This window comes from Amphiura filiformis, chromosome 20 (assembly GCF_039555335.1).
Source record: "Amphiura filiformis chromosome 20, Afil_fr2py, whole genome shotgun sequence".
Taxonomy (NCBI): Eukaryota; Metazoa; Echinodermata; class Ophiuroidea; order Amphilepidida; family Amphiuridae; genus Amphiura; species Amphiura filiformis.
The window spans coordinates 54,153,473-54,169,362 of record NC_092647.1 but is presented as its reverse complement, the minus strand read 5'-3'; the positions used below and the strand labels follow the sequence as shown (position 1 = coordinate 54,169,362).

The window sequence follows — 15,890 nt, the reverse complement described above, 5'->3', positions numbered from 1 at the left end:
ATAGCTGAGTGGTCCAATCATGAAAATAAAGATTTTTCAAGCAAACATGCAAACATACAAACATAATTTTTATATAAATACTTACCTACACACCCTATAGATATTCACCACCAGATGGGGACCCCTGGCTTGGATCATTGAATAGGGACATTTTTTTTCTAATTTTGACCACCTAACCACTGAGGTTTTGAAAATTCATAGACTATAAATAACCTAAATTAAAATGAAATGTTATTTTTTGGTAAAAAATCATAAGAATAAGACAAATTTGTGTTTCAAAGTGACTTGTTATATAGCTTTTCATTCTTTTGAACTAGATTTAGATTGCGATAAGTTTGATATAAAATTGGATTGATTGAGCCCAGATTTTACAACTCATAGTGAGACCAATAAATATTGGGCATAAAGCATCCAATCTTATCATTATTATGTGTTGGATCCATTATTTTCACACACTTGGCTTGGATTCATCAAAACATAATAATGATTTTTGTTGGATCGATTAGATTCTTGTGTAAATTAATTAAATGAGTTGGTTGATCTGAGCATGCGCAGAAAGCCATAACAGACCTGACTCATTGCATGCGTATAATTCAGGCAGCGCTGCCAATCTCTTTGAATGAGTTAGGTAATGAAGTACAGGTGCCTCAAGTAATAATCCTACCTTATTTTGTGACAAATAATAACCCACATAATAAATTTGATTTAATACTCACCCATCTAGAGTTCTAGGGAAGTTAGTAGCTCCTAGTACAATAATGCCTTCACTTTGTTTAAAGCCATCCATCTCAGCTAATAATTGGTTGATAGTCTGTCTTGCATACGGATGCATTGGGGACTCTATACGTTTGCCTCCGATGGAGTCTAATTCATCTATGAAAATAACACATGGTGTGGCCAACTTGGCTTCCGCTGAAAAGAAAATTAAAATTGGAAATATTTTAATATTAAACTTTATTCCTGCAACTATACATACACTTCACCTATGCCGCAAAAATAGTAGCCCCATGGGTTGACTCAGAACATTTACTTTCTCCACTACTGTTCATTTTAATCATATGATTTTGATCATCAAGCACCTTGATATCAGAATATTTTTGTATATAAGGGTTCACCTGGAAGTACTAAATTATGAGAGGTGACACTCCGCTTACAAACTGAGGACAGTGTCACTGTTGGATCTTATGTAAGAGCTGGACAGTGTAAAAGCTGGATCTTATATGGTAATGAGCTACGGATGACATAAATAAAGCAGACAACATTAAAAAAACATGTCTTCTTACCTTCTGACCAAAGATTGCTACATAACCTTTTAGAAATAAAATGTGCTATTTAGGGATTTAGACTTTTTATCACTTATTGTAACACTTAGTTCTGACAGGACAGCACTGGTATTAGCCTCTTCCACAGAGCTCTTCTGTGCAGGAGCCCAATATAGGGCTTCTCATTGCATGGTTAACGTACATGGAGACCAGTGTGTGATTTTCTGAGCAGCTTCCAATCGGTACACACATTTTGTACAGAGTGCCATGGGTCTGAGTTCACTCTTGGTGATTTACAACTTGCCTCCTAGTACAGTTGACTGTACAGTGTAGCATTATTCAAGCATTGTTTAATAATTCCCCTTCTCTGTGAGATTTTTACTTACCATGTTCAAATGTATAACTTGATGGTCAAGAATTTAACCCAATGCATGAACAAATATATTTTGCCTACAGGCAAGTGTCAAATTCAAGTCCTGGTTTATATACAGAAAACAAGAAATCATTTTGTTACGACTTTTCAAGATACTAACTAAAAAGAATACTAACCAAACATATCTCGGATCTTCTTGGCCCCCGTACCAACAAATATGTGGTCAAAATCTGAACCAGATGCAAAGAAGAATGGGACTCCTGCTTCACCTGCCACAGCTCTAGCAAGGAGAGTCTTTCCTGTACCTGGTGATCCAATCAGTAAAACACCTAGAAATAAAAAGTAAATCAAAATATGTTAGTGGTATATAGAATGATGGTACTGGTTTACATGTGACAATTGACATGGAGAGTCTCTCCATTGCTTTGTGCTAAAAATCTGCTGCTGATTGGAGTGTGCACAGACACATATTTTGCTCTCCAGATCTTCAAAGAAAATGTGCAGTTTGTAAACTTTTCACCTGATGAATTTTATACTGTGGTAATCTGCTTCACTCAAGGATTAAGCTGATATATATTTTATGTCTTTTGGATATTTACCTTTCATGATATTAATGGATATTTATTTGTTTATATGACTTCAAACTACAACTTTAACTACAGTATATGTATTGGTAACCAGCCATCTCTATTGATTATTGATTATTGATCTGCACATCCTGTCACCTCTACATAACAACAATGGCGGTGAACTTCCTATTGAATTCTCTACATCAAACTTTCAGTGGATTTACCAATAGTGTCATCTATGATAATGCCATGTGGAAAATTATGCCCAAACTGAAATCTACAACCATTGCCATCAACCCTGAAGTATATGACCAGCTCATGTACATGAACTATGTACAAGATATGGAAGTCCTGATGACAGAGGCACTAAAGGACACATATACAGATGTAACATGCCAAATGACAGTAACTTCTCTACCATAACCATTACTTGTTATGCAAACACCCATAATATCTCAGTACAAGGACACCTTCATGAACAGTGGGTAGAGAATGTTCTTCCTGAGATCCAGCTATCACTTGCCACAGAACATGTAGAAGACAGTTTCAACCACAACTCATCTGTATGTGTACAACCTACCACATCAACTCCACACTCACAATGTACTGCAGCAACTAGTAGCATGCCATGCTTTGAATTAAGTTTTGATCAAGTAATCAACACAACAAGGGACATAGCAACACGAACTGATCAAATCTGTGAACAAGTTCAAACTGATCATATAACGACTTGTGTCAGTGTTGGAACTCAAACACAAACTCCAAGACCAGCTCCAAGGACAGCACCTACGCCAGCTCCCAGGACAGCACCTAAGCCAGCTCCAAGGTTGGCCCCAAAGCCAGCTTCTATGTCAGCACCTGAACCAGCTCCAAGACCTGCTCAAGGATTGAACTTATCTTACCTATCTGAAATGGGCTTACCCAAGGATCCAGTTGTTCCTGATCAAGTCCCTGAATCAGACTCTTCTACTACTGTGACACACATCCCTATGATTCCAACTAGCAACTATTTTAGTGTACTTGATGTTGAGGAAACATCAACAGTGCATGACACAACAGATGAAGAATTTCCACCTATACCTTTGCCATGGAAAGCTGCACCTAAACCATCGCCCAAACCAGTTACATATACATCTTCTGCAACAAAGGCTTCACCAACGTTAACTACACCCAAACCTGCAAGAAACGGATTCTCCACCCCCAAACGAACTGTTATCATAATTGGAGATTCAATTCCCAAGTTTATTCAAGGAAGGCGTATGTCACGGACTGAACAGCGTTATAAATCGCTGCATGCCAGGTTCAGACTTGGCCTACTGGAATAAATTTGGACCCTTATACATTGAACATGACTCTCCAGACATAATAATCATGCACCTAGGAACAATTGACATGAAACAGCACTCTCCCATTCAATGTGTGAATCGCATTCGCCAACTTGCAAATACTATGGTAAATGTAAGTGCCAAACCACTTCAGGTTGTCATCTCTGGCATCACAACACAGAGACATCTAGACCAACAAAGATGGATTAAAGAATACAATACAAGGATGAGCGAAATATGTGAACAACTAGACTGGCAGTTTATCAAAAATGACAATATTCTTTCTTTTCACCTCGGTGATGATGGACTCCACCTTAACAGGACTGGTACTACAATTCTTGCAAAGAACTTCATTTCCATGATTCAAAGTTTGCGTTATATTGTTCTTGAGGATTTTCAAATGGAGACAAACAAAACTGTGAAATAAATTTGACTGTGAACTCAAATAAGAATACTAAAAATTGTGAAAATAAGTGTATCAAAACTGCTACATGTTTAACTAGTATTGACCACTGTACTGATAATAATTATTTTGAAGGGTCTAAGCAGGTAATTACTTGTACTGATGATGAACAAACAAATGTTGTGCATAATGTTCCAAATAATCATTCTCATATAAATAATGTACCAAATATCATTCATAATATTAATTTGTCTAAAGAAACTGATGCTAATTGTATATTTATGCAAAGTAATATTAATAATGTTTCAACAAGTGTTTATGATTATAATAGACACTTGATCTCAAGTGGGTTTGGAAAAAATGAACCCAATCAATACATGTATGGGTCTGCATGTACAGGTAATAAGTCATCTTGTGGTACATGTCATCGTAAAATTGTTAAGAAAAAGAAGATTAATTTTGTAACATGTAGTAATTGCACACTTGACTTTCACATTCTTTGTATTGATAGATCCCAGGTAGATTCATGTAATAACTGGGTCTGTGCTTGCTGTTTCTTTAAAAATTACAATAATGAAATCTCTTTTGGTGAATGTTTTATTAGGAATTCAACAAATTTAAATGTGTGTGGCAAATGTGTTTGTAAAATTAAAGACTGTGATTATAAAATATGTAAAAACTGTGAACTTCACTTTCATGTGAAATGTATTGGAAACAATTCTGATCACACAAGCTGGTTTTGTGACAATTGCTTTTTTAGAATAGCCAATGATGAGCTTCCCTTCAAGGATAGATTTATTAATTTTAATTGTTCTTTATCAAAAGGTTTTAAAATAGGTCATGTTAATATTCAAAGTCTTCGCTACAAAGTTGACCATATAAGAATTTTACTTAATGACAACAATTTTGATGTGTTATGTCTTACTGAAACGTGGTTGGATAATAATATTAGTGATAATGAGATTCAAATCGATGGTTATAACATAAGTAGGCTTGACAGAACCCATATGCAACACGGTGGTATGTTATGTTATGTTAAAGATGGTATTATTTTTAAAGAAAATTCCAATTTGCATAATTGTTCATATGATGTTGAAGCTTTATGGATAGAGCTCAATTTGCCTCATACCAAGCCTATCCTTCTTGGTACTGTTTATAGACCACCAGATTCTAAAGCTGAATACTTGGACAAGTTGGATTCAATCTTTCAAAATAATACCTCCTTTATGATGATGTTGTTGTAGTAGGTGATTTTAATTTAGACATAAGTAAGAAAAGTAACTCACATAAAATTAATAATCTTTCTTCACATTGTAATATGCTTCAGCTTATCAATGATTATACTAGGATAACTGAGACAACTAAATCTAAACTAGACTTAATTTTTGTGTCAAAACCTGATAAGGTATATTCATCTGGTGTTCACAGCCTAGGACTTTCTGATCACTCTCTTACATACTTAATTCGTAAAAATAAAAAAGTAAACGTTCCTCCTAAGATCATAAAATCTAGATGTTTTAAGAACTTCAATGAGCACAAATTTATTGACACAGTTAAGAAAACTAATTGGGACAAGATACTTATAATGTGTAATGATGTGGACAATGCCTATAAAAGTTTTCAAGACATGTTTGACCAAGTTTGCAATTTCCATTGTCCTGTGAAAAGAAAAAGGATAAAGGATCACTTCCTGAGTGGATTACAAGTGATTATATAAAGCTTTCCAAAGATAGGGATCATTACTATTCAAAAGCACATAAATCCAATAATCCTGATGATTGGGCGATGGCTAGAAAATTAAGAAATGATGTAAACAAACTTAATAAAACATTGAAGAAGAACTATTGCAATGATGCTATCAATAATAATATTATATGATTCAAAGAAATTATGGGGTACTATAAGGAAACTAATTCCAAAAAATATGTCTTCTGCTACTAATGTTCAAACTAAGGATGGTTTTACTTGTAATGATGCTGAAACAGCCAATCAGTTTAATACTTATTTTACTTCTATTGGTAATACCTTGGCTGATAAGTTTAATAATGATGATTGTAATAATGTTTTGTCTACTGGGGATTACATGTATGAAGATTTTCAATTTGATATCATTACTCCAGATTTCATCTTTGATCAAATTTGTAACTTTGCAAACAATAAGTCTTCAGGTATTGATAACTTCAGTATTAAACTCTTGAAGATAGCTGCACCAGTAATTTGTCACCCCTTGCTTATATTTGTAACCTATCCATGTTCACATCTACCTTCCCAAGTGAATGGAAGAAAGCAAAGGTTACTCCTATATTCAAGAGTGGTGACAAAAGTGATGTCAGCAACTTTAGGCCCATTTCAGTTCTTCCCTGTATTTCAAAGATTTTGGAACGTGCTGTACATGATCAATTGTATAATTATCTCACATGTAACAATATTTTGAATCCATGTCAATCAGGTTTCAGGAAAAATCACAGTACTAACACTGCTCTTTTAGATGTAACAGATCATATTCTCAATAACATAAACAATGGTAAAGTTACAGGTTCAATTTTCTTAGATTTAAAGAAGGCATTTGACACGGTGAACCATGACCTTCTTATTTCTAAACTTAAATCATATGGTATCAAAGGTAATGCAATTAATTGGTTTCACTCCTATCTTAGTGGTAGATCTCAGGCAGTAAATATAAATTCTACCCTTTCAGATTTTAAGGAAATTGGTATCGGTGTCCCTCAAGGATCAATCTTGGGACCGTTATTATTCAATGTATTTGTTAACTCTCTGCCTGAGCCTGTAAATTCTAACTGTAAGTGTGTAATGTATGCTGATGATACAACTCTTTTACTTAGTTCATCTGATCCCAATATTCTGCAAAATGATCTTAATGCTAACCTGAATAACATTGCTGATTGGTTCCAGGCTAACAATTTAACTCTAAACATAAAGAAAACTAAACTGATGTTATTTGGAACAAGACAAGCTCTTCACAAGTTTAACAATGTTTCTCTTGTCTATGGAAATGAACAAATTGAAAGAGTGGAAAAGTTTAAATATTTAGGAGTTACCTTTGATTCACATCTATCATGGAATGAACATGTAAATTATTTATCTTCTAACATATCTAAGCGTATAGGAGATATTCTTAGAGTAAAGCTATACCTTCCTTTGAAAACTGTCAAAATGCATTCACTAGCCCTTGTCTTTCCTCATTTTGACTACTGCAGTTCTGTTTGGTCCAATTTCAGTGCCTGTCACAAAAATGAGCTCCAAATTTTGCATAATAGGCTAGCCCGTGTTTTGCTCTCCGCAGACATCAGAACTTCAGTAGACAATATGATGAGGGACCTGGACTGGGTTAAACTTAGCTGTAGATGGGAGCATCAATTACTTATTTTAACTTTTAAATGTCTCACACAAATTGCTCCTGAGTATCTTTCTTCTAATTTTACCTTCACTCATTCTACACATTCTAAATGTACAAGGGTCAATCTCAAAACAGCTTGGTTGTTCCAATATGGAAAACCTCTTCTGGAAAAAACTTTCCTTTACAGATCTTCAGTTGCTTGGAACAAGCTTCCTCCTAATCTTCGTATCAATTTTAATTCAATGAGTTTGGGTGAATTCAAAATGCAATTGGTCTGTAAGTTAAATTGTATAATAATTTGAGCTCAACAATGCTGCATTTTGTTTTGTATCATGTTTGGTTCTTTCATTCTGTATAATATATATTTCTATCTTGTTATTATCATGTTCATGTATATATAATTATAATCAGGTCTTCCAGGGAGACCAGTACATTTGTATTGATGGAATTTCCTGAATAAATAACGAATAAATAAATAAAATCAATTTAGTATATGAAATGTTTCAAAAACACAAAACATAATGATGTATATTCATATGTAGCGGTAAATGTAAATAGAAAGGAAAATTAAATTATATAAGTGCTCTGGTGAGTGTACCAAATTTGAGTAGCGTAGAAGAATTATTTTGCTTTTTAAACACTAAACATGAAAAATAATTTCATCAAAGAATTCTGTGTAGCTCATGAGCCTGAGGACCACTATGTGATAGTCATCATATTGGATTGTCATTAATGTGGACCAAAGTAGAATACCTCAAGCATTATCAGAAATAATAAAATCCAGTGCTAAAAAATTTAGAAGCTAAGTTTGTTGGATGCATGGCAAAAAACCAATCCAAAGCTACACATTTAATCCTCCATGAGCAATGTCAGGTATGTAGCCAGAATTTTTTTTCCGGGGGGCGGATTCTTCACATGTAGTCCTTTTCAGGAGAAATGTTCGTTCTGGCCTAGTAAACCTTTATCCCTCTGCTATTTACTAAATTTCACAGAAAGTGCATGATTTGGGATATATTTATCAATATATTTGACATTTTGGGCCCAACTTTGCTATTTTTTTTCCAAACAAAGCAGACCTTTTGCTGATGATATATGTGGGTATGTTACTCCCATCGCACCCCTTGGCCATGGGCCTGAGCAATGCACAAACATGAGAGAATTTTGAGTTCTCTTGTATAATTCAATGCATTTCAAACAACAGGTTGGAATGTCTAGTTGAATTTCTTACCTTTGGGTAGTTTGCCTCCCAACTTGGTATACTTATCTGGTTCCTTCAAATAGTTGACAATTTCTTCAAGTTCTGCTTTGGCTTCTGCAATCTAAAAGAAAAAAAAGTAAATATTCAAGAATCAGATTAGCTGAAACTGAACTTGGGCACTTCCATGCATTTTTTAACAAATAATTTAAACACAAGCTTTAATGCTGTAATTTAGGAGTAAATTGAGACAAATCTTTACTATATTATTCATTCAATGGAGTTGTTTATTAATCTTTATCCAGGCTGAAATTTGAAAAGCTTTTTTTCAATAACTGATATTTAACATAATACCATGTTCTAGTCAAGATCACATTTGCATCTTTGCTAGGATGTATAAGAGACCCCAGTTCCTTAAATACTTATCATATACGTGCACAAACTCAACAAAACTGGCCAGTTTATCAAAAGCTGACATCACATCATTTCTCTCACCAATCCACAATCCTCCATATCAGACCATATCAGACACAACTAGGAGATGCTTCACAACATCCCCTTCAACCAATTGTAAATAGGCCTACAAGCCTTTCAACTAATTTGTGTCAATCGTGGAACACTCGGTACCATACAGTTTTGTGGGTAGCAACACACATGTGTAAGGCACAGCTAGAACCTTTGCAGAACAAGCCAATTGCCCTCCTGGATAACATTATCGAGTAAACTGTGTACTACGCTGTGGACGCCACATGTACGCAATAGGTATATTCCATCACGGCCACAAATATTTTTGAAAGATGCATACTTTTTTTGAAATATGGCTGAAAGTGAAAATTTCACTAGTGTTGTTTTTTCCTTACCCCTCTGACATCATCAAACGTGACATCTGTTGAACTGACGACATCTACATCTGAACCCATCTTGAAACCCACTGGAACATTAATGATATATCAGAAAACAAAAATCAACAATATGTTCTTAAAATGTGAAACAATATGGCATTAAGGCCAGAGTAATGGAAGACACATTCGTTCACGCCCGAATTTGAGATTTCTTGATATTTATGCACACTTAGATGTATTCTTTCACTTGAAACTGATAAAATACAACTTGCTAATTATTTACTCGTATTTTTGCTTGATTTGTTTTACTCTTTTAAACTCTAAAAAGTCACATGGCTCAAGACAGCTTAGTAAATTGGCGGGAAATAATGAGTCAGAAATGCGCGAATGCGAAATATTGTGATAACGCACGGGAATCGCGTCGCGTGACGCGGAGCAACTCTGCGCGTATGTCCAACGCAGTCTAGGCGCATTCGGTTTGTTGTTCACGCCAGCAAATGTGGTGTAAACAAAACAAAAATTTGAAGTCAAAATGCCACTTAGATTTTTTAATTATTTTGAATTTTGGCGCACTGAAAGCAGACATTATAGATTTATTGGTGCAAAAAGATGCATATTTAGACCATGCACCAGATACAGCTTTTACAAGCGTGAAAGTCTTACTGTTTTTAAATATAAGGACGTTTTGTGCATAATTTTGGCATTTTTTTACTAAAACGTCGATTTCTCAGAGTTCACTTTTGACAACATTGCACGATTTTTGTGACAAGATAACTCGAAAAATATGCAAGCAAAAGGTAAACTTTTTGCACTATCGTTTAGTGTACATCAAAGCCTAGGGAAGGTTTTCTCATTTTTTCAAAATATTTGTTTTAAACAAAAATATACACCATTCTGTGCAATTTTTAGCTTAATAGAGTGACAAAATTGCTTTTTTCACATGTTTTTTTCAATATTTCAAAAAAAGAGACGAATTTAAAAAATAAAAAAACCTTCCCTAAGTTCATGTCTCTTTTTTATGAAAAGCTAACTGAATTTTTTTAAATCCGAACGGATTTTGTCCGTTGTCACAAAAAAAATTGGGGTAAAAAAGTGAATGTTTGTGATTTTTTCAAAAACTCGAGATTTTTGAACAAATCTGACATCACCATGGGATTCCTTGACTCATTTCCTTTCCAAAATGTATAGTTCTATATACTTTTGACATATATTTCAGAAATAATGATGCTCGAAAAGGTCCATGTTCTCTCCCATTACACTGCCCTTAAGTTCCATTGGATATTAAATGAAGAGTAGGTATTATTTGTTTGTGAATAGATGAGCAACCTTGATTTGAATTCCAAGAAACATCACACTTCCGATTTCAAGTTTATACATGCTTGTATATATTTATTCAATTAAAAGCCAAGGAATGGGTCTACCCAACTTAGATCATAGACACTTTTGCACAGTTAACCAAGTTCATACCAAAATTAAGGTATAGTATGTGTAACTGTGTAATGCTATGTGAATCCAGGGTATTGGCTTGTCACTTTTGGGGACAAAAAGAGTGTCCCCTGTTTCTTTGGGAAAGCAGCAAATTTGCATGATAATTGGCATCTTAAAGCACAAGAATTTACAAAGATTTGTGAATGTTGGCAGGGCTTGGGAACCACTGAAACAAAGGATTCTTATTCAGTGGATGTGGTTCTAGCTTGTAAACACAAAACCTGACTGGAGTTCACATGATTTCTGGTATCATCTATCAGGCCATAGAGGATAGTGTATCGAATTGACACAGAACATGGCAACAGGCTTAGCGAGGAGAGATGTAAGCATTGTGAGTAACACTTGCACTCCTGCACAGTACGTGCAAAAGTTTGTGATGGATTCATTCATTTAAGTCCTCATAACAGTAACTTCATTTTGTTCAGGACAAAATAGTATAAGTGATTAAAATAATATTGTAGTTACCCACTACCCAATATATTGAATTGAACCTGTCTATCGTTAAAAAAGAAAAGAAAAGCGCAGTGATTTATAGTGCGCTACGCACAGGCACAACGCCTAAACGTTGATCCACAAGCCTCAGCACAGTTTACAAGTTTATGACATGATAGAGGATACTACATTATTGAACAAATTCATCAGGACTGTTCACAGAAGAATTGTTAGTTGTGATTTCATACGACTAGTCCAATAAAATATCCACTTAGTTGCAGACGTTTTGGAAACTGTCAGTTTCCTTTTTCGATGCTGTTGTTGTAATGATGAGGGGCAATACAACTTAAGTCGCATTTTTGACGATCTGATAAAATCAACTGGCAACATGGTTGCTAAGCAGCAGTTAACATCAGCTGTACACAGATTTGTCATTACAACAATAGCATCAAAGGAAATTGAAAGTTTCCAAAACGTCTGCAAGTAAGTGGATTTATTGAACTAGTTGTATGAAATCACAACTAACAATTCAGAGGATACTACAAACAACAATTCTTATCTATTATTCTCTAAATGATTGCTTACATTTATATCCCACTAAAGGTTTGATGATGATCGGTAACAAGAAATACAAGGCCAGAACAATCCCTATGATCCTAAAAACTCGCCGACTGTTGCTCTTTGGTGGTGCATCTTTCTTTGTGTCTGTCTGTCCAGCTTGCATATAACCATCATAGTAACCAGTCTTGAAAGAATTATAGTGCATGTCCTATTACAGGATGACAAAAAAATAAGACACATGTAAATATTACTGCATGCAACATGGAAATTTTGCCTTGCCATAATAAGTTATACTGTTTCTATGAGTACTCTGTCAGTTATCAAAGTACCAGTGCAGCTGGTCTGTGTGAGTGGTGGAACTTCCTTGACACATGTCTCCTACTTCATCAGTGACACATCTGACGAAAGCTCAACTACTTACACCAGACATGAGACGGAAGTTCAATCAAAAAAGAGGAAAGGCACCAAAAAGGAGGAAAATTACTGAATCTCCACAGAATTAAAGACAGAGAACTGGGACTCAAGCGCAATCTTGATACAGGCATTGAGCAAAAAATGGGGGTATTTGGTTTCTCTTGGAATGTGCTCGAGGCAATGCACGCGCGACATGGATGATGGGCGCAATTGAGAGATGCACAGAGACGATACCAAGACGCTAATGATAAGACGCAGAATTGTTTTTGTTCGTCTCCGTGCACCATCAGCAAGGACCTGAATACCCCCAATTTTCACCCCATAGCTGACGGCGCGATTGTATGTGGCGGTATAGGGAGTCCTGGTTCTCCTTCTCTAATTCTGTGTGAATCTCCTATACTTTTATACAGGGAAGAAAACTCAAAAAGGAGGAAGAATCTCATCCCTGTTACACAGGGAACAGCTGCATTGGTACCGGTAATGTGTTAACTGATGGCGTATTCGTACAAATTTTCATTACTTATTATGAATTCCAGTTGAGAAAGCCTATCTACTGATTTTGCTGTGCCCGTTGTAAGAGTATTGAAAACAAGTTGATTTCAGAGCAGCATTTTTTACATAAATTGACAAAATCTACTCTGCTGCACAAAGTTCATATTTACAAATTTGTTGGCATACTGTTACATACTTTAAGAAATAAACATATAAATAAATATATTTGCAGTATGTAGAGTTCCCTAATTGCGCCTCTGCTAAATTAAGAATTTGTTTTCCACAAAAGTGACTTATTTTATAGTACTATTCGTGTAAGAGTATTTGAAACCATCATTGTTACCCACTACACTTTTGAAGAAGGGTCTAGATTGACTTCCATTAACTCTTCTAATTAACTTTACCTCTGTGGCTGGCTTACTGCATTTTGCGAAATGAAACAGATTTTCAAGGTGGGCATCAGTATAACCTGCCTTGAAGCCCAGTTTCAATCCACCTTTCTTATGATTTGACCTCCACGACCTCTTACCTGCACTTGACCTCCATGGCTTTCATATGCAGCCTTGGCATCTCTATCCATATCTTCTTGTCCTATTCCGTCATAATAGCCTGCCTCGTATGAGCCTCGTTCTAATCTGTCTTGCTTGTGACTTTCGTAGGCAAGTTGCATTCCGGGAACGATGCTTTCCTTTACCTCTGCTGATGCCCGTTTTTTCTGCATAGACATGTAAAATACACCCTTTTTGTGAGTACAATGTAGTTGGGTGTAAACCTTTCGCCATTCAGTGGTATGGACAGACATGAATCTTTCAATCGTTATCTTAGATTTGGTGACTGACTGATAGACGGCAGTATTTTTTCAATCACTGTTTTTGGCAGGGGAAGGTAGAAACGTAAATGGAGGCAATCCTACATTTGCGTGAATCAAGGATTCTTGCCAAATTCTCTTGCAAGATTCCAAAATCCAAATGGATTTGCCCACACTGCTACATATGTCAAGGCTTACAATGGATGATGGTAGACAGAACAAAACTATTACATGTACCTTATGTCTGCCATTGTCATTGAGGTGACTAATCTTACAACTTGGCACATTGAACTTACAAAAACTCGAAGGGACAGAAAAATAGAGATATTTGACATAATGCATACTTCAAAATTGGACATTCTTACCAAAGACATTTGTATACTGATGAAATCAATATTTGAGTCAATGCTCAAAATGTTTGATCAAAAATTGAAAAACAACATTTTTAATTGTAATATTAAGGTGTCATTAGTCATTTATGAAATCAATATATAGCAATGACTTTATATATATAATATGCAAGTGAGTTGGCAGATCAGTCAGCAGTAACCTTGATATTCTACTAATACAAAATGATGGTAACCAAAACGAAACTATTACCTTGAAAAACATGTCTGCCATTGAGTTGACTAATCCGGCATCTTTCTGGGCTAAACTTGTGGATGTTAATTTGTGAGGATGATCAGACCGTATTGTTTTAAATCCTCTTCTTTGATCATAATCTAAAATAAATAAATAACAATATTTACAAATAAACAGGAACTTGCACCTTTGAAGAATAAAACATGTGATATGGCAATACCTTCTCACAATTATTCAATTGGTATTGAATGGCAATAACTAACTGGCATTCCTCATGAAATAAACATGTGAATTAGATAATCATTAGCTTGTTTTCATTGTTGAAAGGGAGTCTCCGGCAATCACAACATTATGCACATATGTAAGAAATATGATTATCAAGCACGAATCACATGGTTTTATTTAAAACAAATTCATAGTGACCATAAAAACAAATAAAAACATCCGTTTCTCAACACGCGATATTCAAAATTCCCGGGCACTGAAATTGTCGAGTGCAATGATGTCCCAGTAATACAATGAAGGCTGACGACAATTGAGCACAAGTAACCATTACGTCATTGCACTTAAGACAATTTCGGCACAGGAATTTTGAATATAGCGGGTTGAGAGCCGACCGGTTTTATTCGTTTTTATGGTCAATATGAATTTGCTTTAAATAAAACCATGTGATTCGTGGTTGATAATTATTTTTATAACATATAAGGCATAATGTTATGATTGCCGGAGACTGCCTTTAACAACTCACGTCCGACGCGTCTGGATGGTTTACTTCACTCCGGCAGCTTATGATTGAATGCCTAAATCTACTTACATACTGAATGTCTGCACAGGTCCATACTGGCAAGTTGATGTGCTATACAAGATGGAAACAATCTTGAGGTTGGTTGAGATGTGTACAAATCTGATGCTTTGAAACCTTTAGAAAACATACAAAAATAAATTTGAATCATGACTCATAATATGACAATATATATCTTGCATATAGCTACACTCTTATCGCAATGCAAAACTGCATTTCCTGGATGATGAGCTATAACAAACATTTATCAAAATAATGTCAAACACAGTTTTGATTTTAAAATATATAATTATATATATAATATATTTGTGTAAACTTATGACATTTGGACTTAACAAAGAAATTAGCATTACGTCACTGTTATAATGGTGTGGAGTGTCTTTAATTTTGTACCCAAGAAAATGGAACCTCATGGAAACATTAGGTGTCACTGTGAAACTTGGCTGGTTACCATTTGCATGCTAGCTGCAGAGCCTAAAAACAAAACACTAGGTATCACAAATTTGACACACTTGTGTGGGCTGCCAGAAGGGTGCTGGGCAAGCATTGCCAACACCCCACCTATGCTATCAGAATCTTGTACAGTATGCGATCCTGAGTGACGTAAATATAAGTGATCGTTTGTGTTCCAATAACACGGCGGCAGCATGATGACAGATATACAGACTGCTCAAGGAGCTGCCCTGAAATCCCATTTAATACTCCCTTGTGTCACTCATTAGTCTCCTTAGCACATGTACACTAATTGGAACACAAGATTATACTTACCATGCTTATTTTCAAAGAACGTATCTGCCGAGACATATGATGTTGACCAGCCAGTATCTCTTGGTATTCTGTTATACAATTGTGGCACAACTTGTTCAAGCCATGATTCAGGTAGATATGCCAAGCCTAACTCCGCATTTATTTCCTTACATGCTGCCTGCAATTCAAATAAAAACATTTCTTTTTTAATTCTAAATATGTGATCGTCCATCTCAA

At 35.3% G+C, this 15,890-nt stretch overlaps 1 protein-coding gene across 1 annotated transcript in view; it reads right to left on the bottom strand.

Moving 5' to 3' along the window:
- The window catches only part of LOC140142015 (ATP-dependent zinc metalloprotease YME1L1-like), a 41,883-nt gene that overhangs the window by 17,526 nt on the left and 8,467 nt on the right, over positions 1-15,890 (bottom strand). The window contains exons 3-11 of the mRNA XM_072163918.1: positions 15,675-15,831; positions 14,919-15,023; positions 14,123-14,244; positions 13,244-13,429; positions 11,833-12,016; positions 9,346-9,416; positions 8,519-8,609; positions 1,812-1,964; positions 717-912 (exon numbers count right to left, since the gene is read on the bottom strand). Coding sequence (XP_072020019.1) covers positions 717-912; positions 1,812-1,964; positions 8,519-8,609; positions 9,346-9,416; positions 11,833-12,016; positions 13,244-13,429; positions 14,123-14,244; positions 14,919-15,023; positions 15,675-15,831 — 1,265 coding nt within the window. The remainder of the gene's footprint in view (positions 1-716; positions 913-1,811; positions 1,965-8,518; positions 8,610-9,345; positions 9,417-11,832; positions 12,017-13,243; positions 13,430-14,122; positions 14,245-14,918; positions 15,024-15,674; positions 15,832-15,890) is intronic.